Genomic DNA, 26,832 nt, shown 5'->3' with positions numbered 1-26,832 from the left:
CCTTACAATACAAGGTACAATTTGGTGCCTCATCCGTTCAAGCATGGGTCACTAGAATTCGTCCGTTTTTTTCACCTTTAGAATGGTTCAAAGAATCTCTAAAAATTCACCAACATATGTTTAACTTTTTAGAGTAAATATTGAGACCTTATTTTGGAAAATAATAAAATGTAGTATAATTTATAATAAATCGTATTTCTGTGACTCAAAATTAAACAGTAATAATATGACAATAAAACGCGGTAATTGGAGAGAACGAATTTTATATTTAGTAAGGAATAATATACATACATATATATTAAATACGCTCCAATTACCGCGTTTTATTCTCATATGTCTTTATTATTATTGTATAATTTATAATTACCGAAAGACTTAAAGAAACTTACACGAACAGGAATTGCTCGGTCACTAATGACCCGACCTTGTACGGTAAGGGTTAATTTTCATTCGTTCTTACTAGTTAACTTCATCAACTGCATTCATTATTATAAAATTTAATAAATATGTTATGAATATATTCTGCACATTGCATTATATCGTTCCTTTACTTCAAAAGTGATACAGCAAGAAAATTAAGTTTTCCAGAAAAGGAGAAAAAACTATTTTTCAACTTGACATAATATTATTGATTAAATCAAATAATATTGACAAAAAATAGATTTTTAACATAACCAAACGTTATTTTTGTTTCAAAATTTCTAAAAAACTCTTTTTTAGTTGTTTAGTTGTGATAATCATTTAATGATTTTTTCGTGCAGTTAATTTAGTTCACTTTTGGCAATGATAGAATAATGTTTACTTAATTCATGGTAATAACTCGATAATCACATATTTTATCATGTTTGAAGAAGGAAGTAATATGTAATATTTTAAAAGATCTCTGTGCGAAAACAAAATTGGATTTTGTTACTAAATAGAAGTTAAATCCGATTTTACAATATTGTAGATCTCTTAAAATATTAATGCCTCTTTACAAATTTAATTGCACGTAAAACTATACTTAATAAACTTTTACAGATTGATGACAATGTTACCTAATATTTAACATACTCGCGTGAATCCTTACATTATAAAAATATATATACATATTTTTCCATAAAGATAATACTTCTGTTAAGAAAAATAGGCTTTATAATCTCACAAGGTATTCCAATCTTCTGGAGATTTTAACTTATTTTTTTTTAAACATAAAACTCTAAAACTGATAATGCAATGGCATAGAAGTCTTTGGTTTAAATTCTACGTAATGCGAATAATCCAATTGCAATACGACGAAATTATTGTTAACAAACGCTCTTCTGAATGGATGCGCGTTTCCTTTGAATAAAAGAGGACACAGAGGCGGTTTGTTCGCTATTTTCGCCGCTCCGTTATCGGTCACGTCCCATAAATCGATCATTTGACATCCTCGCGGCCTGAAGAAATAAAATTTGATGTTACGCAATTGTCGACGTACTTATGCTTCTTTCATACTTACACGTTTGCGAATCCAAGGCACAATGGTTCCTCTAATATGACGTAACTAACTTTCATGTTTCTTAAAGAGGTGTAAACAGAGACAGCATCTTTTCGACTAAAAATCTCATAAACTTTCATAGTTCTGTCTCTACAATATCATAAAATATTTATGTATAAATCCATATAATTCTATCATATACAGTAACCTCAATCCTAATCAGTATTCGCTTCAAAATTTTCTCAACATTAAAAGTATTGAACGATCATTATTGACCGGATTCTTTTTATATATATTATGTTTTTTGTGTTAAAAATAGGATTCTAAAATTTCTTAATTTTTCAATAATTCCTTTATATTGATAAAAAATATTTAATTTCTTTAACTTTCTCTATTTTTGTAGTAATTTATTCATTTAGTTCTCTTAGTGAGTTAAAAAATGTTGGCATTTTTAATATTAATTTGCAGGTCCAATGTACTTTATGCTAAATTCAATCACTCGCACTACACAGGGTGTCCCATAATAATAAATTAATATTTCAGGGAGTGAATGAGGATGAGATTTTGAACTAAAAGTTTCTTTTTTTGTCAATTTTAGCTCAAACTATATTTGTTTATTGATTTATTTATTTGTTAATATGAAAAATTAGAATAAAGTTTCAATCGAGATAATGCATAGCAAGCGCGAGAAGTCTCATGGCATTCTACGCTACCATGCATACTCCGGCGTCTCCGGCTGCGTGCTATCTGATTGATCAACTTTAATCGTTAATAACTCGGTAAGTAATGGTCTGAGCCAAAATTGACAAAGGAACTTTTAGTTCCAAATTTCATCCTCGTTCACTCCCTGAAATATTAATTAATCATTATAGGACACCCCGTATACTAAATTAATATACTAAATTAGTATACTTTAGAGAGACTGTTTTATATAAAATATCTAAATGCAGTGGCATAATATAATCAGTTTAAACAATGAAATAATACATATTTGTTAAATAAATAACGTGACTATTATTATTGGGTATTTAATCTTGTAAAATATTTATATGCCTTTACATTTAATTTTATTAATTTTATGTACAGTAGCTTTATAAGTATCTAATGTAATGCAATGAATTCGTTATTAAATTAATGTATCTTTATTTAAAATTAACGTAATTAAACCATTTTTTTATTTTAAAGATCTGAGGAATAAGAGACTGTAATTTGAAAATTATATGTAAGATTATGAAAAACATTTGACATAAAAAAATTTTTTTAAACGTAATGTTGAAGAAAATATCCGCGGTCACTAAACCTGCGAATACCGATTAGAATTAATTCCTAGAGAGATCATACCTCATTTCTTTGCTCTCGTAGTAAGGATTGTTAATGATTGGTCTCCTAGTGGAAAGCATCAAATTCGCCATCAACGACATTTTCCCCGCAAATACAGCGTGATCCGGTGTATTACTTTTTATCCATTCAAATAATTCTTCTTGTTCGATATTACTATATTCACCTGCGTGTAAAAATACGTGTAATTGAAATGCTGTAGAAAGTAGTAAATCGATTTAAATACTATAATTACCTATAAATCCGCGTTCCTCTTGAAATCTTTCGACGCCGTGGTACGACATGCCACCCAGTAAAAGCACAACAATAGCAAGTCGCATGAGTTCACCTTTCAATCCGATTTTTTCGAGATATCGTTTACTACACACGGTACCAGCTATTATGCAAAGATGTGGTGTCATAAATAGCTTTAATCTCATAATAAAAACGGCCATGATTATAAAGGCGCCAGTCTGTAGGCCATTATATGCCACATCAGCTTCAATGCAAAATGGATAATTGATTGTTTTAAAATTTCTATACCAGTAATATAATATAAGCATTCCAACGAGTATCGCTGTCGGCAGTAATAAAGTCTTAATAATCGCATCGTAAGTCTTGTATTGCAGAAAATCGAATTCTGCGGAACACGTGTAAAGCATAGTGTGGAAATCTCTATAATTCGTTAATTTGGACTTTAATATATTAAACACGTGGGCGTCATCTTGGGAATATAGAATGTAGGATTTTATTGACTTTGTAAGGGTTATTGTTATAGCAATTTCAAAAATAATTTCTCGTTTGATGTTCTGAAATCGGGACAATTTCGTTATAAAATTGGCCGCATTACTGCTGATTAGGATACACGTGTAAAGTGAACAAATTATAAGAGCCCCGTTTGTTATTTTAGTCGACGCTACGATTGCTAAAGCATGTGCCATACAAAAATTTTTGTAGAACTCATACGGAACGATTCTCAGCCATTTTAGTATAAGAATGGCTACAATTTGTGTAGTGAAAACGAAATGAGAAAATTGCCATGTGCACAAGCTGCAAATTGTCGAGCCAAATATATCCTGAAAAAGTAAAATACAGTTATTACATTACAAAAATAATTATCGTGTACAGGATGTTTGATTTAACTTGTCTTTATTATTTAACCTGTTTTAATGTGATGGAATCTCCTATAAAATTAATTTAAGATATAATTGAATTTCTCAAATGAAAACCATCAACAAAAATAGCATAATATGATAAGTCCTAAAAAGACGAATCTAGTGACTTAAGCTATTAAGAGTTTATTTTTGGTTAAAAATAAGCTTATCTTTAATATCATGATTAAAACAAATTTTTGAAAATTTTGAGAAGATATGGATTTCTATTCGATCAATCTTGAAATCAACGTTGATATCTCGGAAAATATCTAAGTTAGATAAAAAATTAAAAAAAGATGCTCTAATCAGATTCTTAATGTGATAAAATCGGACCACTGAAAAATTCGACTATCCTTCTTCCTTTGAAATTGTATAGGCTTGAGTATATAATCACACTAAATTTATCTTAAAGTAATCCCATTATAGACTTTTTTAATTTTTTGTCTAACTTTTAATCATTTTCGAGATATCTACGTAAAAGATTAAATCTAACACCCTGTATACCTAATAAATAATTTTTTTGTTTTATATCTCACCATGAATAATCCTTGCCTGGTTCTGTTCCTTAACGAGATTGGCACCTTATCCGCATCGTGTTTTGTATATTTTCTGATAGCCATAGTAACACTATACATTTGAAAAAGTAACATAGGATACGCGAAAGTTTCTCGTAACGGTGGCGTCCATTGAACGCGAGTACATTCGTTATGGTTAAAAAAGAAGAATAAAATCGTTATAAATCCACCATAAATGGAATTACTCAAGTACGTTGCATAGTAAAAAAGTACTGCTGCTGTGACTACTGTAGTAAACCAGACTACTTCTAAATAGAAGTATACAGGTATACCCAAGCCTTCACAGCTAGTTATAGGTGGCAGACCATCTCCTCTTTCTATCTGAAAATTATCACAACTTGGTAAATATTTTATAAAATTAATATGTTTCACAAAGAAATTTTACAAGTCTTACCTGCCAACATTGTGCCTTATTGTAAGATATGAGACCAAGATTCTTTGTAATATGATAGAGGAAACCTGCTATAATCTGCACAATAGATAATATAGTGTAAAATTTATTATTATATTCAAAAATGAAAAATTGAGAAGAAGCTTTATCGAAAATAATTACCTCAGGTAAAAGACTATATTTTCTAGTGGCATCAATGACATTGTACTCTGATAAATTGTCGCGACTGAGCTTGCTCATCCCGTCGAAAAAAGTTTTGGACTCAGCGATGGTTTTATAATAGGAGTAATACATCCCCTAAAAAGAAAACATTTATAGATATTAGAAATTATAATACGTTTAATGCAGCTTGTTCAATACAATTATTTGTGTGAAGTATATTTTATTAATATATTATCTTTAAATTTATATTATATTTACTAATATATTTACTAATCTTGCAATTAAACACAAATAATTTTGTATATTATATTGCTATAGTTGGCGCAAGATATTGCCAATGTAAGACAAACAGCAAATGCTTGATAAATTTAGCAGTTATTAAAAATAATTATTTTAATATTTTATTTATAGATATAAAGATTTATACTTAGAATATAAACTCTCTAAATTTATTTGTCATATATAAGTATAATAAAAATTCTATTCGTTTTGTGTTTTAAATAAGATATTCTAAAAGAAAGCAAATTGAAGTTAAATACTGCCAATTCCTATTTATTTGTTAAAATCTTTAAATAATGTTAAATTTTATAAAAATGTATAAACAATATGCAAAAATTTTTTCAGGAATAAAACACTTTTGAATATAAATATCCATGAATGTCGAATAACCATGCTGAAGAAAATAGTCTTACTTTTTCATTCTTTATCTCACTATTGTTCTGTTGAAGTCAATATAAAATAGTACTGAACGCCATTTGTTGATAGTATTCAAAAAATGTAAGCATAAATTTTTTTCTAAATGCTCCACCGTCATCCTTCTATATTGTAGTTTTGACGAAGGAACTTTTGGCCATTTCAGGTATGTGAAATTGACAAACCGTTTACTCTACACAACTACAATTCTGACCTGGCACTATTTTTTTTCTCCAAGGCAAAGCATGTGGATTATTATTCAGCACTGTAGAAGCACAGTAGTTGAAATAAATTATTTGAAATGCTTCTAGAATAATAGCTGCAATGTGAAATTTTTTTTTCTCAAAGGAATAAAGATATAAAATTTATTGACAAACATTTCTCAAGGAATAATAAATCCACAATGTGTTGTTTTGTTACGTGTTTGTGGAAATTTTCGGTGTTGCTTACATTGCCTACATTGCTAACAGTTTTGATACGGCATTGCATTCGACAAAACATGCTATTTGAAGATAGACGCTCCGTTTGATCGATATAAATTTCTATACAATTGATGTACCTAATGTCATGTATGATGATAAAATATTATCACCAATTATCTTACCATCTCAGTTCTGAAGGACATTTCTCGTTCGATCTCCGAAAGGTGAGAGAAGTGTCGGTCATTTTCGAACAGTGTGGATACATGCCACCGATGGAAACAACCAAAACCAAGACCTGTCGTTAGAACAAAAATTACTTTAAACTTTGAAACAGTCTCTCAATCGATAGATACATCGGAAGCTCGATTCTTTCATGCAAGAAAGCGAATATTATTACCCAAAAGATTTATGGTCCACTGATAAAAAGCTGTGCTCTCGTGTACCGGTTTCTCGGCCACTCTACGTTTCCTGTCACTTTTCGTTGCCATCTTCGACATTATGGGTCACATGACCGCTATCATGCTCACGAAGAATGGCGCTAAATTTTAAATCCTTTAAAGTAGCTACTCTGTTTTTTTTACTATAACATAGGGATTTGTAAAAAAAAATTCCTACACAAATTATTTCATATTGTCTCAATTTATACAAAATTATTTGTTTATAAATGCTTGATTTTATAAATAAAATCTACTTTGTGACTTCCTAAGATTAATTGTCATTCGAATTTTGACTTTCTGCTTTATTTGTATAAATGCGCATTTGGACTTATACTTAAATTTCGTTCCTTTTTGTTTAATTGTTCCTAACGTGTATCAGTATTTTTGGAAGTAATATTTTTTACGTTCCTGGAAGTGCGCATGTATAGCGAAGCATGGCGTGCATCGGCACTCCCTCCTGTTATCGATCAGACGCGTGTAGTGGTTGGAGCCCGTCGTGTCATGGAGGATCTTCTGCTGCAGATCATAAGGGAGTCAAACAATGCGAGACTACAAAATTTACGGAAATCAGCACAAGAAGCTCATGGTAAGCGCATCATGTTTCCCATTTTTATTTAATTTTTTATTCAATATTTTTGTACAAGAGTCGCTTTTATTCGAGGCTTCTTCACTTCGGAAACGTCAAACAGATAATTTGACATCTGCTTGACACCCGCATTCGTCGCATTAAACATTATTGCCTAGATATAAATATTTTACATTTAATTTGATTATATTTAAATATCTTCATGCATAGTTAAAAAATTATAAATATCCACTACATTGGAAAAATATTATTTTAATTTACGTCAATTTGTTTGAAAAGGTGTGCGTCATGATGACGCAGTATGATCGATGTGATGTTGATCGTCGAAAACAAATATTTTTCTAAATATACTCGGACTTGTTCTTTTTTTGTATTGAGAACAATTTTTTCTTCTACAGATTTTCTGGAAAAGCAACAAGGCTTGCTACGAGATCCACCCCACGAACTGCGCGCGAAATGCTTACATACGTTTCAGTTAGCACTGGAAAGCAACAGAAGCAAGTTCGTTGCTTTCGGACTTGCGGGATTACACGTAAGTAACATAACAAAAATAATCTTTTGTAAAAGAATATTTTTCACACGAAAAAGTAAGTTTTTTACGTACGTTAAAAACGTGAATGTGGATTAAAAAATATTTACAGAAAAGACACGTTTTGTGTGTCTGAAAATTTATCTCTAGACTATTTTTCTTTCCGTGTATGTTGGTTAGCATAATTAATGTAACCGCTTGTGGACGTACGTCCCGGAACTGTACGCGATAAAACGATAGATACCGAACAGCTGCGACAGTTCAAGTCACGTCGCTATGACAGATGACTTTTAATTAGCTTCAATAGGAGTATGAGAAGTTTTTCTTACAGCTTTTATAGGAATTCTGTAATAAAAACTTAAATACACTTAGATAGATTATAATTATTGCAATTAATTACATAGATTCTTATTCAGACGTAATTTAATATATAATTTGCATATTCTTATTTCTACATAATATTTATATAAATCCTGTTTATATGCAATAAAATAAAATAATATTAAATTAATTGTATAAAATTAATTGCATTTTTATTATTAATTATTAACTGCGTTATAAAGATCATGGTTAAATTAACGTCGTATTAAATTAATAAAATTTATAGAAAATGTTAAGAGACGACAGATTCCAATCACCTTATGAACCAGAAGATGATTCGTTATGGTTGCCTGCACAAATGTTGCACGCCATGAGCTCCATTGTCTCGCAATCCGATGACACACAAACGGATATGCTTAAAGTGAGTGTTTCACAGTGATTGTAAAAGTATTTTAGGTCGAATATTAAACGCAAAAACAAAACAAGAAAGTTAATTGGAATTTTAAAATAAATGTAACATGTTTCTTATTTTAGTGCTTGCTTTAAAATCATGAATTTAATTACTGATAATATCTTATCGTAATTTCTCTTCCAGGTCTTGCTGCAAGTTGCTTGCTCTCCTTATTGGACTATGAATGGCCGTTTAATCATCGCTATACTGACTACTTGTTGTGAGGCGTTTGAGAATGGCAATCAAGCTGTACGTACAGCTGCACAGGCTGCAACCAGTCAAACATTGCGATCGTTCTGCCTTTTTTTAGGTAATATGAAAATTTGAGCGAAAAAAAAAAGAAACCAACGCAACGTCGCTGACGATGTATTTCGCCTTAGACAGTGATGATACCTTCCAGACATAGCACTTCTAGTGACAATAGCTTCCAGACATAGCATTTCCAAACACAGATGTTTGGTCGATAAATTACAAGATCGCGTGCCAGTAGCATGCGGGTCGAAGAATACCATCGGCGAAACATCCTAATGACTGACTATTACCGTTTATATACTTGCGATTGCATTGCCAGCAGTGTCAGAGTTTCAATATTCACTATTATGCGTTATTATATTTATTTGCAGATGAGGAATGCCAAGAGATGGACGAGAATGCTAAGCGGAATAAAAATGTGCGCGAGCGAGGCGTTTCGTGTTTCAACGAGGCCTTGCCGATTTTGCAGTACATCTGCAGCAAACTGGACGAGGCTCAGAAGTATATAATAATGCACCTTAGAGAATTAGTGAAGTAAAAGTCGTTATGTTTAATACTATAATAATATTTAGGAAATCCTGTTCCAGCAATGGCAGAAATGGCAGCACTGTAGTCTTCTTATTGGAATGCTTGCACACACTGATATCGTCGTTACCGCAAAAGATTCATACTAACACACATTTTACGACTTTCTTATGGCAGAAGTTCTGTCCGGCCTTGATAGCCTTTCTAGGCACTCCCCGGGTAGATAAGACTTTTACCTCCCGGGAGGGAAAGGAGAACGAAGTTGGCAGAGGTTCCGGATACTTGGCTACATCATTGAGTTTTGATAGTCATCAGGCTAAAACTGTTTACAGGTAAAAGAATAGCAAATTCAGAATATATCATCGTCACATGTTAATATCGTAAACGTTAGCTGAAAAAGCAGCTTTGTAACTGTTGTAAAATTCTTTAATATAATAAAAAATATAATATATCTTGCCCTTAGTTATTTACTGGATCTAAATATGTATGTAAATCAACCATATTAAGGAATCTTATAATTATAGTTGCAAAGTTGCTTTTTTGTTGAATGCAGTCATCTCTTTGATACTTTTTTTATGTAGAACATTTAATATTTTATAATTTACGTGATATTGTATAAAAAACGGAATATATCATCTCTAGCATTGGCACGGAATTAGTAAGATTAGTCGGATGCGTTGGTCCGTTGCGACCAGTTTTGGAATCGGTATTCCATAGAATGTTGCTATATCCACCACCGCAGCAGCGTCTAGAACCTTTAAAAGCGTTGAAGGAATTATTACGTAGTCCCAGCCGAATGGTTGATTTTGCTGGACCGTTACTTGTAGAAGAAGATCGATCGAGCCATATACAAAGTGACATGGCACTGATGAGACTGTGAGTATTTCTCGCAACAATCTTTGATGTATAATAAATAAAGCTTAAATAAAATTTTATTTAATTTACATAATAGAATCTTTTTTTAAATTTTTCTACGTTTTATTTTAGGGCTATGGACTCGATAGAAGAGTCAACAACGGGTGGATTGTCTATATTGCACGCGAGTGTTTCCTGCGTTGTCGCCATGCTGTCAGCACTTCAAGAACTTTGCGAGGGCAAGGCTATTAATCACAATTATACGTGCACAATTAATAGTTTGTATGAAGATTTAGAATCCTGTGATTATCGCGGACCTCTGACTTACCAAAGCATGGCACGATTACCAAAAACATACAGGTGAACACAACGATAATGAATTATTTAGTAAAATAATTATGTTAAATTATTTGAAAAATTTAATTAATGAGAAATACAAGTAATTAATATTAAATTCGCCGATGATTTAACCGCCGACAATTTGGTTCCGTTAATTATTTAAAATTTTTCTTTTTTGTATTGGATAATAATAGTATATTATACACACACAGTACAGAATATTTTGGAAATATGTGAATATAATATAAAATATAATTTTAATGATATATAAATCGATTTAAGGATTATTCTTTTTGATTAGTCAATAATTTTCTGTCAAGTTGAAAAATAGTTTTTTTTCCTTTTTTAAGAAATTTAATTTTTGGGTTGTATCACTTTTGAAATAAGGAAACGATATGTATGCATTACAATACATTATGATAATTTATTTCTCAGGGAACAATTGGAATTAATGAAGAAAGGTATGGGCTCGGATTCCGATTCATCTGGGCATGGACCATCAGAAGATGGTGATTCAACGGATACTGAGGGTCCTCAAAACGAATCGGATGAAGTTCAGGAAGAAAATAGTCTTGACGATAACGATTGCTCTACGGAGAATGAATACGAGAAACTGAGATTGAAAAAATTACCCAAGTGTCTTCATGTGGGCCGACAAGTGGCCGACGAATGCAACGTGGATGTAGAGAGACACAACGCCAGGCGATTCGTAAGAACGCTTAGATCCGATCTCATACCGATGGTCCTCACTTTGAGAAGTAACATAGAGGTGGATGAGGCGTTACAGAATTTTGCTTCTGAATACTGTCAAGGTATACACAATCACCATCGATGAAATCGATGAATTATAAAATAATGCGCAAAAATTACGTTAATATTTAAATAATGATATTTCTTTTATAACAAAAAATTTACATCTTTAATGTATTTTAGGAGTATTTGTAGCTCAACAGAAGTTACAAGAACAAACTGACGCTAGTATGGATTCATGTGCGTTAATCACGATCATGAATGCTGACGGAATTTATTTGGCGACGTATGCGGCATTGCTTCTCAATCTGAAATTAATCCAAATAAATTATTATCATGAGGAAGGTCGGCAAATACCAATCAGCGAGGTATGTCTAATCGCAAATATTTTAATGCTTTCCGAATTCGTTGCGTTTATTTTCCTTAATTTTATTTTTAAGGAACGATTTGTGGAAGAGGTGCATGGATCTGGTGTGTTAGTTTATCTCTCGGCTACATGGCTCTCTGAATTGTATCAACAAGTTCTCGCATGTAATTTGCTCGAGAAGTGTGGTTACAATCCTAGTTCCACGGAGAATAATGCGTTGGTCAATGTTCTCACGGGTATGCAGTATTGCATCAAAATTTTTTTTACAGTAAAATAAATATATTAATAAAATTATATTTTTTGTAAATATCCAAATCAGTACTTTTTAAAATTGACTTTTAGTTATTTCAAATTTAACTAATAAAATGTCTTTTACGCAATTTATAGACGTGGATGGTATACCCGGCAGTCACAGAGGTGGACAATTGCTCTCTGATTACATAAGACTGGAACGAGCCCAACTTTCTCGAAGCGAACCAACTCCGGAAGCGGAGGCTGGCGCAAAACTCTCCAGAAGAGTGCTAACTTGCTGCTGGGGCAGTATGATGACGGTTCTCACGACGGGACTGAATCCTCCTAAGGAAGAAACCAACAAAGGCATCCTAAATAGAGACGGTGGTCGAAGAGGAGTCAGAGATACGGTTGTCTTGGCGCTTGAAGGTCTTCACAAGGCCGCTACGTTAAGCAACGTACTTGGTACACATACTTTCTTCTTTTTTAATCAGCTTTTTAATACATTTTGATATTTATTTTTTTATTTTATCTTATCTTTTTATCTATTTCAGGTTTACAGAATCGTTGTGGCTCTATTTTTGCCCTTCTCGCAAAGGCCGCTTGTACGGAACAATCCATTTCGAAAATTACTCGCAAGAAGGACGTTCTTCGACTTAAATTACAGAATAAAGCGACGAATCTTCATACATCTCACGCGCTCAGTATGGATGTGCTTTTAGGAAGAGGTCTGGAACTAGGCAGTCATGGTAGTGATTGTTGGCCGCACGTTTTCACGTAAATGACATTCTAATAATATAATGACGTGTTTTTTCTTACATATATTAAAGAACATGCATTTGAAAAAAAGGTGCTGTCTATACGTGAGTAAGTTGGAACATGACTTCTTTGGAAGAAACCAAAATCCTTCACTGCCCAAAGCCTCTCAGAAGAAGGAAAAGAAAGATACTATAAATAGCGACGCCAAGAACGGCCAAGATAAGCTTCGACTAAATTTCAACATTGTCGATGATGAGGAATCTTGGTACAATTAATTTTTATATTACAATATTTTAATTAGTTGATATTGTCTTTTTCGAAAATTTCCTCATTTTCTAATTAATTAATATATCAATTTAATGTAAATATTTTACAAAATGCTGAAATTATAATATCTTGTATCTATATAATTTATTTCTAATTTTTTAATCATTTCTGTTATATAGTGTGGACGTTTATAGTTTCCTTTCGAGTCCTTACACGCAAAATCCCAGTTCGGACACGATTCCGGAGATTATTCAAGAATCAAACGCCGATAGCCAATTTAATGGCATTTTACCAGCGGACTATGCTGCCAAGATTATTTGCGTGTTATCTCAACAAGTCGATAGACTTTTCGAAGATGCGGCACTTAAATTAAATCTCAGATCACTCTGTTCGTTTCTCATGGCTCTCTGTAAGGCCAGCAAGGCGCAATTGTTCAAGACCACTGATGGCTGTAAAGATAATAAGAGATTTTGGTGGAGACGAAGTAAGCCGAGAGAGAATGAGATGAATGTGTTACTTTTGGCTCGTTTAGGTGAAGTTATGCTGAAGTGTGTAAAGAGTGGCAGACCTTTGATACATATAATGGGGGTAAGAAAGTACTTAATGTATTTTTTACTTATGGTATTTTTGGAGTAAAGGAACGATATAACTTATAAGTTGTCATCTTCGTAGTTGCTATCATGTTTTTCTTTTTTGAGCATATGATGCAAAAATAGAATAATTTTTCAGGTATGGACTATTTTGGGACCACATTTCATGGAGGCGGCTTGCCACGAGGATCGTAGCATTTCGAAGAAAGCTGTTCAATGCATTCATGATTCCATGGCAGCCTTATTAAACGAACAAATAGAACTTCCGCATTTCCACTTTAACGAGGCGCTCTTCAAGCCTTTCGAAAATCTCTTGTGTCTTGAACTTTGCGACAGCGACGTGCAAGATCAAGTTAGCAACCATTCACAATTTATTTATGTAAATAAAAGCTTATAAATTTAGATCGTTTAGATTGAACTATTAATTTTTCAGATTGTCAGCTGCATCTGTGAGTTCGTTGAAACGAATCGTACTGAGATACGTTCAGGTTGGCGTCCGCTTTTCGGCGCTCTCCGAGTCGCGTCAGTTAACAATTCGGATTCAGTGGAATCGGCGCCTTTGCTAGAAGTTTTCAGAGTCTTCCTCTCAACGGACAACACGTTGGTCTTCGCTAACGCTGCTTTGGACTGTATATTGTGTCTGCTGAAACACGTGAGAGGTATCGGCGACAACGAAGGTCAATCTGACGAGACTGAGAATTGTATCGACAGCACAGAATCGAGAAGACTGAGACTCTGCGTAGAAAGTTTGAAGTATTTGCTGAGTTGCAGCGATATTCTGTCGTCGATGTATCGAATGCCAGCCTGCCCGATCTTCCATTCCGCTCAGAGGATTCAAGTCTCTACGATTCCGCAATATGTGGATCCGATCATTCCGAATCTCGAGCTAACTAGATTCGACAAGCATATCGAGTCTATGCAAGAAATCATCCCAGAAAAATCATACGATGCGCTGACCCCGCTGATCGATAAGGACGCTCATCCTATCGCCACATTGCAGAGCATGGACAAGCCTAGTGGCATCCTGAGGGTTTGGTACATCCTCATCGAAGGCCTGGCGAGCGCGACCATGATCTGTCCAAAACGCTACCAACCGCACACTCTGGAGACTCTGTTCCATCTCTTACGAGACATTCTAAATGTACCCGGGCCGACGTTTGGACTCTACTGCGTCAATCATCTACTATTGCCCATGGTGCAAAATTGGCTAAGAAAAACATCGAAGATCTATCGCGGATGGGACAATTTTGCGCCCAATTTTAAACAGTGTTGCGGTCTCACGACGGATCTCGTGGTCGATTATTTGACTCATTTGCAAGGTAAGGCTAAGTCTACAACTTTGCTTTAAGAGGCCGTAAACTGTAAGTTGTAAGTGACAATATATGGCCACAGAACTTATGCTTTTAGGCCGTAAGAATTGGGTTTTGCTCAATTTGTTTAAGTCTAACGGTTAAAGCCTAAAGACTGCGCAAAAACAATTTAAAGACAGACATTATTATTACCTAATCTCTTTTATGACTACTTATGATTTAAGGCCTCTTAAAACAAGGTTGTGGACCGAGATTAATGCAAAAAACGTTGATCCAGAAAACGAAGATAAGAAATAAAGTATGTAGAGATTGCTAATTGTTCGTGTAATTATTATTTTAGGTCCAGAGGTCGTCAGAAACGATGCCTATTTACCTGCCACGACGCTAATGTTGAAGCAACTTTTATTAGTGATGGCGGAATGCGTGGTACAACCTACAGAGAGCATAGCTCGTCTCGGTTGCGCTTGTATCAGGTAAGTCAAAAGCGCGGGGGACACTTCCAGCTCGCGACATAAAATCCAGCTGAAGCGAACCGAAGTAATTTGCTTGCCCGCTCGTTTGTTCTTTATTGCGATTCGCGCAACTGTACTACTTCATAAATAGCGTTACAATCACACAGTACAGAGTTATATAAGAAAGATATTGCGCTTCATTCTGTATTCACTTTACGATCACCAGCTTTCCTAATTGAATTACGAAATAACCGGTAACAACAACGTCGTTTTAAACAGCCGTTAAAGAACCACCACTGTCGCCATTACATTCCGGTTTTCTACTGCAATCTCGAACATCGATGGCATTAACAGTACGAGATTTTCTATGCACAGATAATCATCGCGCGTTAAGGCAAGTAAATATTAATTAACAAAGCTCGAGCGAATCGCATTAAAGAACAAACGAGCAGGCAAGTAAATTACTTCAGTTTACTTCAGCTGGATTTTAGCTGTATCGGATCCCTATTACGGAATCGTAGACACTTCGTAGAATCTTCTGAGCAGAACGGAAGATCGGACAGGCCGGCATTCGATACATCAACGACAGAATATCATTGCAACTCAGCAGATACTTCAAACTTTTTTCATGCAGAGTCTTATTCTTTTCGATTGACCTTCGTTGTTGTCAATATCTCTTGTATTTCAGTAGGAACAATATACCGTCCAAAGCAGTATTAGCAAAGACCAACGTATTATCTGTTGAGAGAAAGATTCAAAACTCAAAAGCGCCGATTCCGCTGAATTCGAATTGTTAACCGATGCCACTCGGAGAGCGCCGAAAAATATTTCATTCAGTGTTGGTTCTGTCATTTGTCCATCTGTCTGTTTGCGAGATTTTTCAGAAACGACTTAACTTTTTTTAATTCTGCATGGAAAGAATTATTATGCTGAAAAATCTAAACTTATGTTGGATATAGATCTGAAAATAATTTTATTATTTGGGATTTTCAACATATGTATTATTATTATCAATAGCAAAATTTATTTATATTTTTATGTAATCGAAGCTTTATCGTATTAAATTTTTTATTTTACATCTTTTTCCTCAACTAGTTCTATAAATTGACTGTATTTATCGTTTTCAACTTATTTTATTGTTATTATTTAATTTTGTTAGATCATTAAAATAATTTTTTGTAGCAGTGCTTATTTTTTCCAACAAAATTATTTTCTTGTTTGTATCCAGCAAAACTTTAGATCTTTCAGCAGAATTGTTCTTTTGTGTGTTTTCGGCAATAGACATCCTGAACTCCATCGAAACAAAGTATGAATCAAATCAGCTGATTATTGATTATAAGAGAATCAAAAAATAAGGTCAATTGTAACCAAGTTTTCCTTAGTCACAGATTTTTCACTGTATTACTTTACATCTGTTGCAAAAGATTTATTATGTAAGGCTCCTCCAAACGATATAACCAACGTATGCCAACATGAGCAAGTATCATACACATAACATACGTAATTATTTATATTGAATGTAGTTCAATATTTAACGAATGTGTGCAAAGTGGCGTATGCATTGGCTATATCGTCTAGAGATGCCTTTAGCCTATCGATTGGCTCGCGTTGATTTACAGTTTTACAGGGTGAATTGGTACATCAACTAAGTTTGATGGAATGTATCTCGTGACGGACGTTAAGTTAGGTATATCGCTATTACGGCGGAGCGGAGCGTGCGTGTAAGACGATAACGAAGCTTGACAAGCTGTCCGGTAGGATAAAGTAGCCACCGACACTCGACACCCTCGGAGCGTCATGTTAACGACTGCACACGCTGCATCCACCTGGAGAGCCATCGGCGCGTTTTCTCTATATTAACGTGCACGGCAGGCATATATACATCCAACTGGATCGAGTCAGTAACATGATCTCGCGAATCAGTGCCGATCGCGAGGTATCGATGTACACATGTTGTGTATGTACGTCGGAATTTAAAAACGGAGCAGGTTCGCGAATGACGAACCGAACGGTATCCTGATCTGAAATCTTAGTGTCACTCAATGTTGAGAACCCACTTCCACAGGATCGGATGATTCTTGCCGTAGCTATGAAGGAGCGATTGCTTGAGATATCTACCGTGCAAAAGGCGTTGGCCAACTTTATCGTTGACACAGTAGCGCAAGAAATCTGATTACCGTTCACCGATCATTGCCCGTGTCCTTGTGAGATTTATTATCGAACAAAAATCTGATGGCGATGTAGACTGTAGAAGGTGTTCAAATGTTCTTTCAGGGTTGCAAGTTCTTTTAACCGTATACAGAAAGAATGATTGCTGAAATTTCTAAAAATTTAGGTAGACAAACATAGATAAAAATAAAATTGTTGGATCAAAATAATGTAGAAAATTTAAGCATAATGAGCAAAAAATGTTGTTCTAGCAACCAGCATGGGCGATTCTATATTTGTATCTAGTTAAATTTTTAGATTACACTTTAGCAAAATCGTTGAGATGCCGCAATAAGTTTGAACATTCTAATAATCATTTTGAACGTCTTAATTATTCTGACAGACTAACAAAATTATTTTTAGATTTGTATTTAGTAAAATGTTTAGATATTTTAGTAAAACCTTTCTAGAAGGTAATCCTTTCTACGCAGAAAATAAAAAAAAATATGCGTAAAAAAGATCTAAATTTTTCCACTTTACATTATTATTGTTATTGCTTGCTATTCTTATTGGATCGGGGAAAAAGTTTTTTCGTATTTTTTAATTCAAAATTGTATATACAATATCTTCGTCAAAAAATGAACGAAATTTAAAATAAAAGAAAAAGGATTTGAAAGCTTGAAATCTCTACTTTCGAAAGATTACTATATTTTTTGAGCTTCTGTGAGTTTGATAATTTTTACATTTAAAAAACTACGAGCTGAAAAAGATGAAAAAATTTCTTTTCATTTTGGGGATCTCTCACGTGTCCAAAAAAATTTACGAAAATTTTCGACTACCTATCGTGAAAGCTTGAAGCTTTCCCTACAAAATCATAAAAAAAAAAATGTTCCTATGATTTTTTGTTTCTGAGTTATTTGCGAATTGAGTAAAGGTGCATTCTAACTTAATTTGATTGCTCATAACTCGGATAAAAATCATCATACCGCAATTTAAAAAACAGATTCTTAAAGCTGAATAACGAAGATTTCGCAACAAATAAAAAACTTTTGCAAAAAAATTTTTTTAAATACGAAGAAACTTTTTCCCCGACCTAACATTTGAAAATCACAATTAATACAAAGTAGTTTAACGAATCACAAAGAGATTAAATCCGTGTTTGACAGGCATGTCCTGGTGAGCAGCGGGCCACTCCTCACTTCGGAACAATGGGAGGTCTGCGGTGTCGCGTGCTACCGCGCCTGTTCAAATTCGTTGCAGGAGTTGCACCAGCTGACCATGGCTTTCTCGCCCAGATCGGAATCTTTTTACGGTGATGTCGCCCAAGTGAAGGTCGCGGCGCGCCGAGATGCGACACCGGAAGAAACGGAACGGTTGCGACAACTCGCTACTCAGGTAAGTAATCCGAGATTTATTTTCGAAAGGTGTCATACGCTGTGGGGAGAATGCCAATGAGAGAGCCTCCGTTGTTTCTAATTGTTGTTGTTACCGTCAATGTGCTTTATTGATGTGCTCCTCGTAATCACGAGACGGAACATTCGAAATATATAAACAATGTTCCAACTTAAGAAAGTTCATTTCTGCATTTATCATTCACATATCACGATATCAAGATTGTCCTTGGTATATAGTATATTTCATCCCATATAGCACAGATCATTCTAGTAATATTGCAGTAATATTTCAATGTTTCAGCAATATTGCAGTAATGTAAACGTTAACAGCAGTGTTGCTGCAAACTTTTGTGCTCTATGGGATACTAGTATGATTAATTTCGCAAAAAAACATTATATTAAACGGATACAAGTCAAAATGTGGCAATCAGTGTTTAAGTACGAGAGGTGCGAAAATTATTTAAAATTTATACGAAATTATCAATATTTTTACTACCGACTTTTATCATCTATTTGATAATAGATGACTTTTCCTCATATAGACATCTTGTCGCTCGATAGATTTCTAATAGCGAATTGTTCATTGCGATGAAGTGCGAGAATGTCCGAGTTTGTGTGAGAAAAGATGAGAGAGAGGGAGAGAAAGGTAGAAAAAAAGAAAGATAAAGATACAGGGACACAGGTGGTTCCCTCCTGACCTGACTTGCTCCCAGGTGAGCCAGCTGCGTGAGGTATTGACTGCCATCAAGAGGCAAAACGCGGCATCACTGCCGACGACGCCTTTCCAGGATTTGACGACCATTGAGACGACACTGATCGACCAGCACACTACTTCCTACCCCATCGGTTGTAGGCAGCACACGACACCCCCTGATTACACTAACACTACGACGAACACAGGCCCCCAATGGCTTTAGCCGACCACGGTAACTCACGTCATGGATTTTAAGAACCGATCAAACCCAGAGAAAAAAAAAATAATGTTATTGTATCGTATCGAGATTCACCATTCCGACCGGCAGAAAAGCGAATAACGTGGATGGATGTCCGACATCCACGCCGAGTGATTCACAGAGTCGTGGAGGCGTGCCTTTACGTCGTCGTCGACAGGCCAAGTCTTAACACTCCTATTTGAATTAGGAGCAATTCTAGAAGCTGCTTTCAATCTAAAAAAATATTTTTGTATACCGAGCAACATATTTTACCTATGTATACATTGAATACGAGTACTTTATATATACGCTTTATACGACGCAAGCATAAGATATCGACGATCGCTTTTGATGTGTTCCAAGCTTGTTCGATGTTGCTGATATTGGCGACGTGACAGAGTCAAAATGTTTTCTATGTATTTTTGTACGCTGAATGACTGTGGTTAACAAATATAAAGCTTCTATTATCAGCTGATTGACTGTTCACTCACCCTCTACCTTAAACAAAAAGTCGTCAATTTGGAATATGCCTGTCGACGAGGAAACGCCATTCGGTTCGGATCACCCGTTTTTTTTGACATTTGCACATGCTGGTAGAAGGCACGGGTTAGACTGCAGAGGCGCTTTAACGAGATCCTTTTCAAGAAATGAAGATATAAATATTGTCATATAAATTGTATATAGATCTATAAAATAGAAAAGAGAAAAAAATTAACGATATAATTGCGATTATCTTTTTTAAATTAAATCTTTACTTAAATAGAAATTTTTTGTTTTTCGTTCACATCTATTATGCTTCGAAAATAATTGCCAATCTTTTCATTTTTTTAATAAATTACTAAAAAATGCCTAAAATATTTTGAGAGAAGCAATATAGTTAAATTTGTAATTTTTGTTTTTTATTTTAATAAATTTACGAAAAAGGACCTCGTCGCTGATTGAAATCATCATTTCAATTTTACTTGGCACGATCTTGCGAATCACTATTAAAATCCATGGCTTGGGTCCATGGCTAGAATTTCACTGTCACAGTAACGTGTAGGTAACGGTACACGACACCGTATTATAGAAGCTGCAGCTTTCGTAGTTTGCACACATTATCTTGCAATTGGAAAAAAATTACGGAGTCGTGTTAGGCTAAACGCATAACCGTTACTTATTGTAATTAAGATTATTCTCATCATCATTTATTTATTAAAAATGATATCCTTTTCTAACTCATATTACATGACAATAAAGCTATAATTATAATAATAATTAATGTATTTTCAACTGAAATATTTTTTTGCACAAAAAACTTTTCAGTGCATTATTAAACTTGATAATGAAAACATAATCTTACTTGCAATTAAAACATTACAAAGACTAAACGATTGCTTCATTGTAGCAAAATATATAGCAAATTTTCACAAAATTCACCAGATCTTCAAAAAACTGTATCATATCATACATTCAGAATTTTGCTTGGAACAAGTTTAGACTTTATAATTGACGCGCTTGTGTCTTTAGGTGTTCCTCCTGGAGGAACAAACACGGGTCGAAGAGGATTCTCGATCACCTGATGAAAAATCGTACGTGTTCCTTTTGTACCCTCCTGCCGTAGGCGCTACTCTCAATCCCGATCTTTACATCGTTAGAGTTCAGTTGCGTGCGTTGGTAGTCGGACTTTTGGTACATCAGATGCTGCTTCATTGCATCGCGAGTGTTCTACTTCAAGGTGCTGGCCCTTCGACTTCAAGGTTCGTATATATAGCTACTTTTGCATTTATTAGTAATAAAAAATACTACTAACACATATAATATAATATCGCTTACTTATTAATTTAATACGCGGAATTTGTTTAAATTGTCAATAGTTTTATTTACGTTAACGTTCATTACTCATAAAATGTCCAGAATATTTCTACCTTATAAATTTACTAAATATTGTTATTTATAGGTATTATATTTAGCGTAAACTGTTTTACAATTTAAAAGATTTGCATTTATCTTTATTAAAGGATTATAGAATGTTATTAATTTTTATTTAATTGTAAATCATTAAAAATAATATTAAAAATTGAGATATAATGTTGGAGTATTAGGAATATCCCACGCGAATAATTAAGATTAACAAAAATCAGGCGAATAGTGTAGGGTTAATAACTTTGATCGAAATTCTTGGTAAATATGTGTGTAGGGTTATAATTATGTAATGATAGGTACTTAAAAGAACATTTTTCCATAGTTTATCTCACGTGATACCGCATTCGACGCCATGCAGTTCACCTAATCCTAACGTCAAACGAAGTTATTTGTCTCATCTGAGTTCACATCACGTGGAGATTTTCCTTTCTGCTCTGGACATCTCGTACGTCGCCGCACTGAAGTTCGATTGCCGACCTGGTCTGAAATTCTTGCTGAAAACGGTGGCGAATCTTAAGCAACCGGCTAACTTATATCGTCAAGCGGCAGCTGCTTGGACCATTAAGATTATCACGTTATTCGAGCTATGTTTACGCGAGATAGAGGAGCTTCACGCGACTCTGGAACTGGTGAAGACCATTCTGGGCACAGGACTGGGCGACAGAGAGTGTGTCTATGACATCAAGCATCGAAAGCTCAATAAATATCTGCGCCAACTTCGTACGATTTTCGATGAGCTTTGCGAAACTTACGTTGAAGTGGTTCTTGACGAGGACGGCAGGTACACTAAGGTCGACAGTTTTGCAGAGAGGAACGTATTCTTACTTGTGATGCAGCCCTGTCCCGAGATTACTAGGAAAGAGCCTATCAACGATCGACTCGTCATCAGTACTCCATCAGCTTTCGTTGAGTCGTCGGAAAAAGAAGATCCTGGCATCCGTCAAAATCAGCCGGATAATGACGAGGAAGATGATCAAGATGATCCAGACGACGTGTACAATCCAAATTTGGATGACGAGAGCGGTTTAGAAGAACTTGGAGCTGAGAGCGAAAACGATCCGAGACCTTTCAGGTTGTCGGATTTGGCCGCAGAATATTCAACCGATTCTGGTCCACAATCCGAACCGGAAACCGACGACTCTAGACCGGTGTCCAGATTGGGATCGGTCACGGAGAAGATTGTTTACCTTGACCGTTCCGGTGGAACTTCTAGCGAGGGTTACATCGACGCCAAGTATAATGCCATGACTCCGGCGCCCCCCAAAATGATGTACAATCGTGACGATTTCTCTTATAATTTGGATTCGCATTGGAAAACAGAATCGATTTCCATGAGAACTTCCATGGCTGATGTGAAAATGCTAAATCGAAATTCGTTTTCCGATGAAGGCTTTTTATACCAAAAATCATATTCGGAAAGACGTAGCAGCGACGTGGGTCCACTATCCAGGCGGAAATCTTTGACATTTGTCATGGCGGCAGATCTTGAAGACAAAGATGAATCTTTGCAGGCCAATTCTGTAGATCCCCGTCCAAAATCTGTGATGGAGCTGCGCAGAAAACCCGTTTGGACGATGTCCAGTGATCCTTTCAATAAGACTCACGAACCAGAATACTCAGAAAAGAGTATTAAAGAGCAGGATAAAAAAAATTCTAAATCTTCCCAGATCCTTGACAATATAGACGAATTATTGCGCGACTACGAACGCAGCAAGCGTGGCTTTAGGACAAATCCGTTTTTACGAAACGAAGAAGAGACGTCTACAGTTGAGAATCAGTCAATCGTTAACCAGGAAGTGCAAATTCAGAGGCGAAACGTCAATAAAGATAGCGAGGCTCATAGGAAAGCTTGGGCAGACATTTTGAGCACTGCGTTGGAATGGGCTTTAGCTTTACCAGTGAGTTTTCTATTCTTCTTTTTATGTACATATATTGTATAATTTTGCAATATATCGTTAAACAAGTTTTATACCTTCGATGCCACTCTATACTCTATATATTATTACTACACTGGATACTGTGAATAATATTGCATAAAAATTAACATACAACAATTTTTTTCAATCGAAATGCTAGATAAGAATTGTATAGTCTCTGCAAAAAGTGATTGGAATTGGATGTTTTTCATGTAAAAATAAATGTACGTATGTGAAACAGTTCAAGATCAATATTTATACACATTTAACAATAAAATTTTATATATAGTTTAAAATCGTATAGTTTAAATCTCAAAATTTTCTCGTTTTATCTTAATTATTTTTTTAAAACATATACATATATTTCTTATTGAAATAATATTTGATTCAGATCTAAATTATAGCCAAACTATTTGTACTACATTTTCAAATACAATATATGTAGAAAAATCTGTAATTTTTAAATAATTTTTTCATTTTTTTAATTAAAAAAATACATGTAATTTTTAAAAAACATAATGGTAACAAGTAAATGTATGTATCTTCGATAATAACAACATATAACATAGAAAAAAAATTAAAAATTAAAAAACTTTGAATATGCTACATTTAAAGTGGCACCGAAGGGCTAATATTAGACTGTCAACATTATAAATAAAAATCTGTTTCGATAAATAATTTAATTTAATTTCTCGAATAAGAATTGTTGAATTTATCAATAATTGTTAATTGCTCTCTTTAAGTCTGAGTTTTTATACGAATTTTTGGGGATCTTTTTTGCAGGATGAACGATTAGCACCGTTGCTTCCGGTTTTCGTACGCGGCGTGCGAATATTGACCAGGCATGCCGTAGATCAAAATCTGAAACAACGTCTCTCAGCTCTGTTTCACCGTATTGCTGTGCTTTATGGATTGACAAATAATTAATAGCGATTGTCTTTAGATATATACGATCGCGGCCTTAGTTATAAGACTTTTCAAGAGACGAAGAAGGAACGATTTAATATGCTTGACTTACCTTTTCAAGTTCTTTATTATTACTGTGATAGATAGATAAAATTGAAAGGAGGTATGTGGGGAAAAGATGTAGAATCTGTCGATATATTTTAGTCGTACTTTTCGATAAAATTAAAATATGCCAATTGACATATATACAAGTAAATTGAATTCGAAAAAAAAAAAACACGAAGTTTCCGTTATCATGCGAGTCTCTATTTTTTCCATATATGTCGACACGTCGACATGTCGGAGACAAGGATTTTATTTATGATCCATTCAGCATGCACATTTCTTGATTCTCATTTTATGCTCTTTGCGTTTAACTGTAGTTTGCGGTTCGGTCATAGTGCCGGGTGTATCGGATTTTTGCTTCCAACGTAAAGCTTGAAAAGAGCACCAGCGACAAATGAAAGATACCTCGCGACGAACGCGATACAGGTGATATCGGCACTCCTCTTTACTTATCAAGATGATCTCTAGGAGCGGAAAATACTATTATTTTTTGCCCGGATTCTTTTGCTAGTATAGATAGCGAGTATCTTTTTTTATAGAAGAAGTAGAATAAAGAATTTTGATGTTTGAAAAGGATTATATATATTCCTTGTAATGAGTATTATATATATTTTATTATATAACGCAATATTGTTGAGGCGTGCGTTTAATTAATATAAAATAGTAACGTAACAATATTTTATATTATATATATATATTACGTTATATATATAACGTAAGTATAGTTGGTGTTATTTATTTATTTAATTTATTTCCCTCGTTTTGCAATTAACGCCGTAGAGATTATAATTGAACGTTGATGTATATATATCAGATATTATGCCCGATGTTTCTCTACGTATGGTGTATTCCATAAATGTTATAAATGTTGTTGAACATCAGATGGTTTAAATGGAAGGATTAATAATTGATAATAAAATGTGCCTATGTATCCTCCGTTTTTCCCCAAAATGCATCTAGATGTACGAAAAGTAGCGCGACTGTGAATAACGAAAAATCGTTATGGATTTCAATACAGTTAAAAGGTGCGTGTCCACGAAAATATATACAGTAAATGGTACGAAACATATATCTCTAATAAGATGTATGAAAGTTAAAATAAATGAATTCTAATATCTGAGTACTATTTTATTACTCTCTGAATACTTACTGACAATGAATAACTATTGTTGCATGTTTTGTTTAGAAATATAATTTTAATTTTTAATGTAAATAGTTTTAATCTTTTTTAAAAAGCAATACAATGATTGTAAAGGGATTATAAGAGTCGATTAAACAATACTGAAAAAATAAAAGAATTATTAAGACATGAAATGTATCACATTATTAAAATTCGAATAAGTAATTGTTTAATCGACTCTTATATGCCCTTTATAATCATTGTATTGTTTTTAAAAATTAAGAGTCCTATATTGTTTTATATATTTTAATCTTTTTTATTGTTAAGTGTGTTTTACTAAAACTGGATGCATATTAAGTTCTCGAACAATATTTTATTAAGGATTTAAAGACTGTATTTCGATCAGGGGTCGCGAGTACTACGCGATTTATTCTCATCGGCCATGCTCGGCTGGTACCAAAGATGTCGACCATTTCCTGCGAGACGAAACGTATTTCAGTTCGTTTTAACGGACGTAGAAAGGGCGGGAGACTCTCGTCTGCGGTCGACTGCGAGTCGAGTCATCCTCGTAAAGAGAGAAGCTTACGAGCGACGGCCGCCTTGGCTTATTCCGTGGTTTTATTCGTGGCGTTCTATTCGCAGGACGCGTCGAGGCTGTAAACAAGAGAAGCGAGGAAGAGTGAAGAGATCTCTCCAAAGTGTGAAGTCATTGAAGTAGGAAGAATTTTTCGTCCGGCTTTCTACTATTATCAGTACTTTCGATCGTAATAACATATTTTGCCCCTCACTTTGTCTATTATCAAGAGGAAAAACAAACAAACTGTGAAAAGTATCAGATATTAAAACACCTTTTTTTCAACATTTAACTCTTTGATGATTGCGAAGAAATAGTGGAGCGTTTGCAAAGATTCGTTTCGTGAATTATTTATGACGATTATGTTCAATCAATTTTAATGAGAAACTAACGTTTGTTTTTATTTTAGGTACTTTCTGAATACTTTTAGTCTTATAGTTATTTATAGAAACAAATAATGTGGTTATATATTAAAGAAGAAAACAAGAGGAAATTACTTGTAACTGGGAAGTAGACATTTAGTATTTCCAGTCTCTTATTATACTTTGATTTCAGTTACTTATGAAGATTACTTCGTCGTCGTATATATATTGTCAAACGGCAAAATCCCCAAGACGCTTATTAAGTTCTTAGCCACG

The 26,832-nt window shown here is 34.2% G+C and overlaps 2 protein-coding genes across 3 annotated transcripts; one reads left to right on the top strand and one right to left on the bottom strand.

The window, feature by feature from the left end:
• Nucleotides 1-1,134: 1,134 nt before the first annotated feature.
• LOC108765553 (probable C-mannosyltransferase DPY19L1) lies at nucleotides 1,135-6,682 on the bottom strand. The gene is given in 9 exon segments (XM_018514316.1): nucleotides 1,135-1,418; nucleotides 1,481-1,609; nucleotides 2,801-2,963; nucleotides 3,033-3,852; nucleotides 4,467-4,826; nucleotides 4,900-4,974; nucleotides 5,059-5,193; nucleotides 6,356-6,468; nucleotides 6,571-6,682. Coding segments are annotated over 9 exon segments (2,127 nt in total). The 3' UTR covers nucleotides 1,135-1,198.
• Nucleotides 6,683-7,111: 429 nt separating this feature from the next.
• On the top strand, nucleotides 7,112-25,040 carry LOC108765578 (brefeldin A-inhibited guanine nucleotide-exchange protein 3). Of its 2 annotated transcripts, none has more exons than XM_018514353.1 (22): nucleotides 7,112-7,196; nucleotides 7,595-7,728; nucleotides 8,333-8,467; nucleotides 8,642-8,807; nucleotides 9,121-9,250; nucleotides 9,337-9,606; nucleotides 9,917-10,150; nucleotides 10,262-10,489; nucleotides 10,904-11,280; nucleotides 11,402-11,586; nucleotides 11,659-11,821; nucleotides 11,973-12,281; nucleotides 12,371-12,593; nucleotides 12,667-12,840; nucleotides 13,022-13,430; nucleotides 13,572-13,784; nucleotides 13,866-14,751; nucleotides 15,083-15,215; nucleotides 18,509-18,737; nucleotides 21,178-21,407; nucleotides 21,896-23,471; nucleotides 24,273-25,040. In XM_018514353.1, exons 1-22 carry the CDS (start codon nucleotides 7,112-7,114, stop codon nucleotides 24,414-24,416), a joined length of 6,633 nt encoding a protein of 2,210 aa, XP_018369855.1. In that variant the 3' UTR covers nucleotides 24,417-25,040. The 2 variants fall into 2 exon arrangements, with proteins under 2 accessions (XP_018369855.1, XP_018369854.1); XM_018514352.1 differs by having other exon boundaries at nucleotides 9,322-9,606.
• Nucleotides 25,041-26,832: the final 1,792 nt, after the last annotated feature.

This window comes from Trachymyrmex cornetzi, unplaced genomic scaffold (assembly GCF_001594075.2).
Source record: "Trachymyrmex cornetzi isolate Tcor2-1 unplaced genomic scaffold, Tcor1.1 scaffold5, whole genome shotgun sequence".
Classification (NCBI taxonomy): Eukaryota; Metazoa; Arthropoda; class Insecta; order Hymenoptera; family Formicidae; genus Trachymyrmex; species Trachymyrmex cornetzi.
Note: the sequence above shows the minus strand (reverse complement) of the source record. Positions and strands in the feature narration are given on the sequence as shown.

Coding starts and splice junctions, on each gene's coding strand:
- LOC108765578 (XM_018514352.1), top strand. CDS start 7,112: ATGGAGGATCTTCTGCTGCAGATCATAAGGGAGTCAAACAATGCGAGA. Junction 7,197..7,594: donor ATCAGCACAAGAAGCTCATG/GTAAGCGCATCA, acceptor TTTCTTCTACAG/ATTTTCTGGAAAAGCAACAA. Junction 15,216..18,508: donor CTCGGTTGCGCTTGTATCAG/GTAAGTCAAAAG, acceptor CGTGTTTGACAG/GCATGTCCTGGTGAGCAGCG.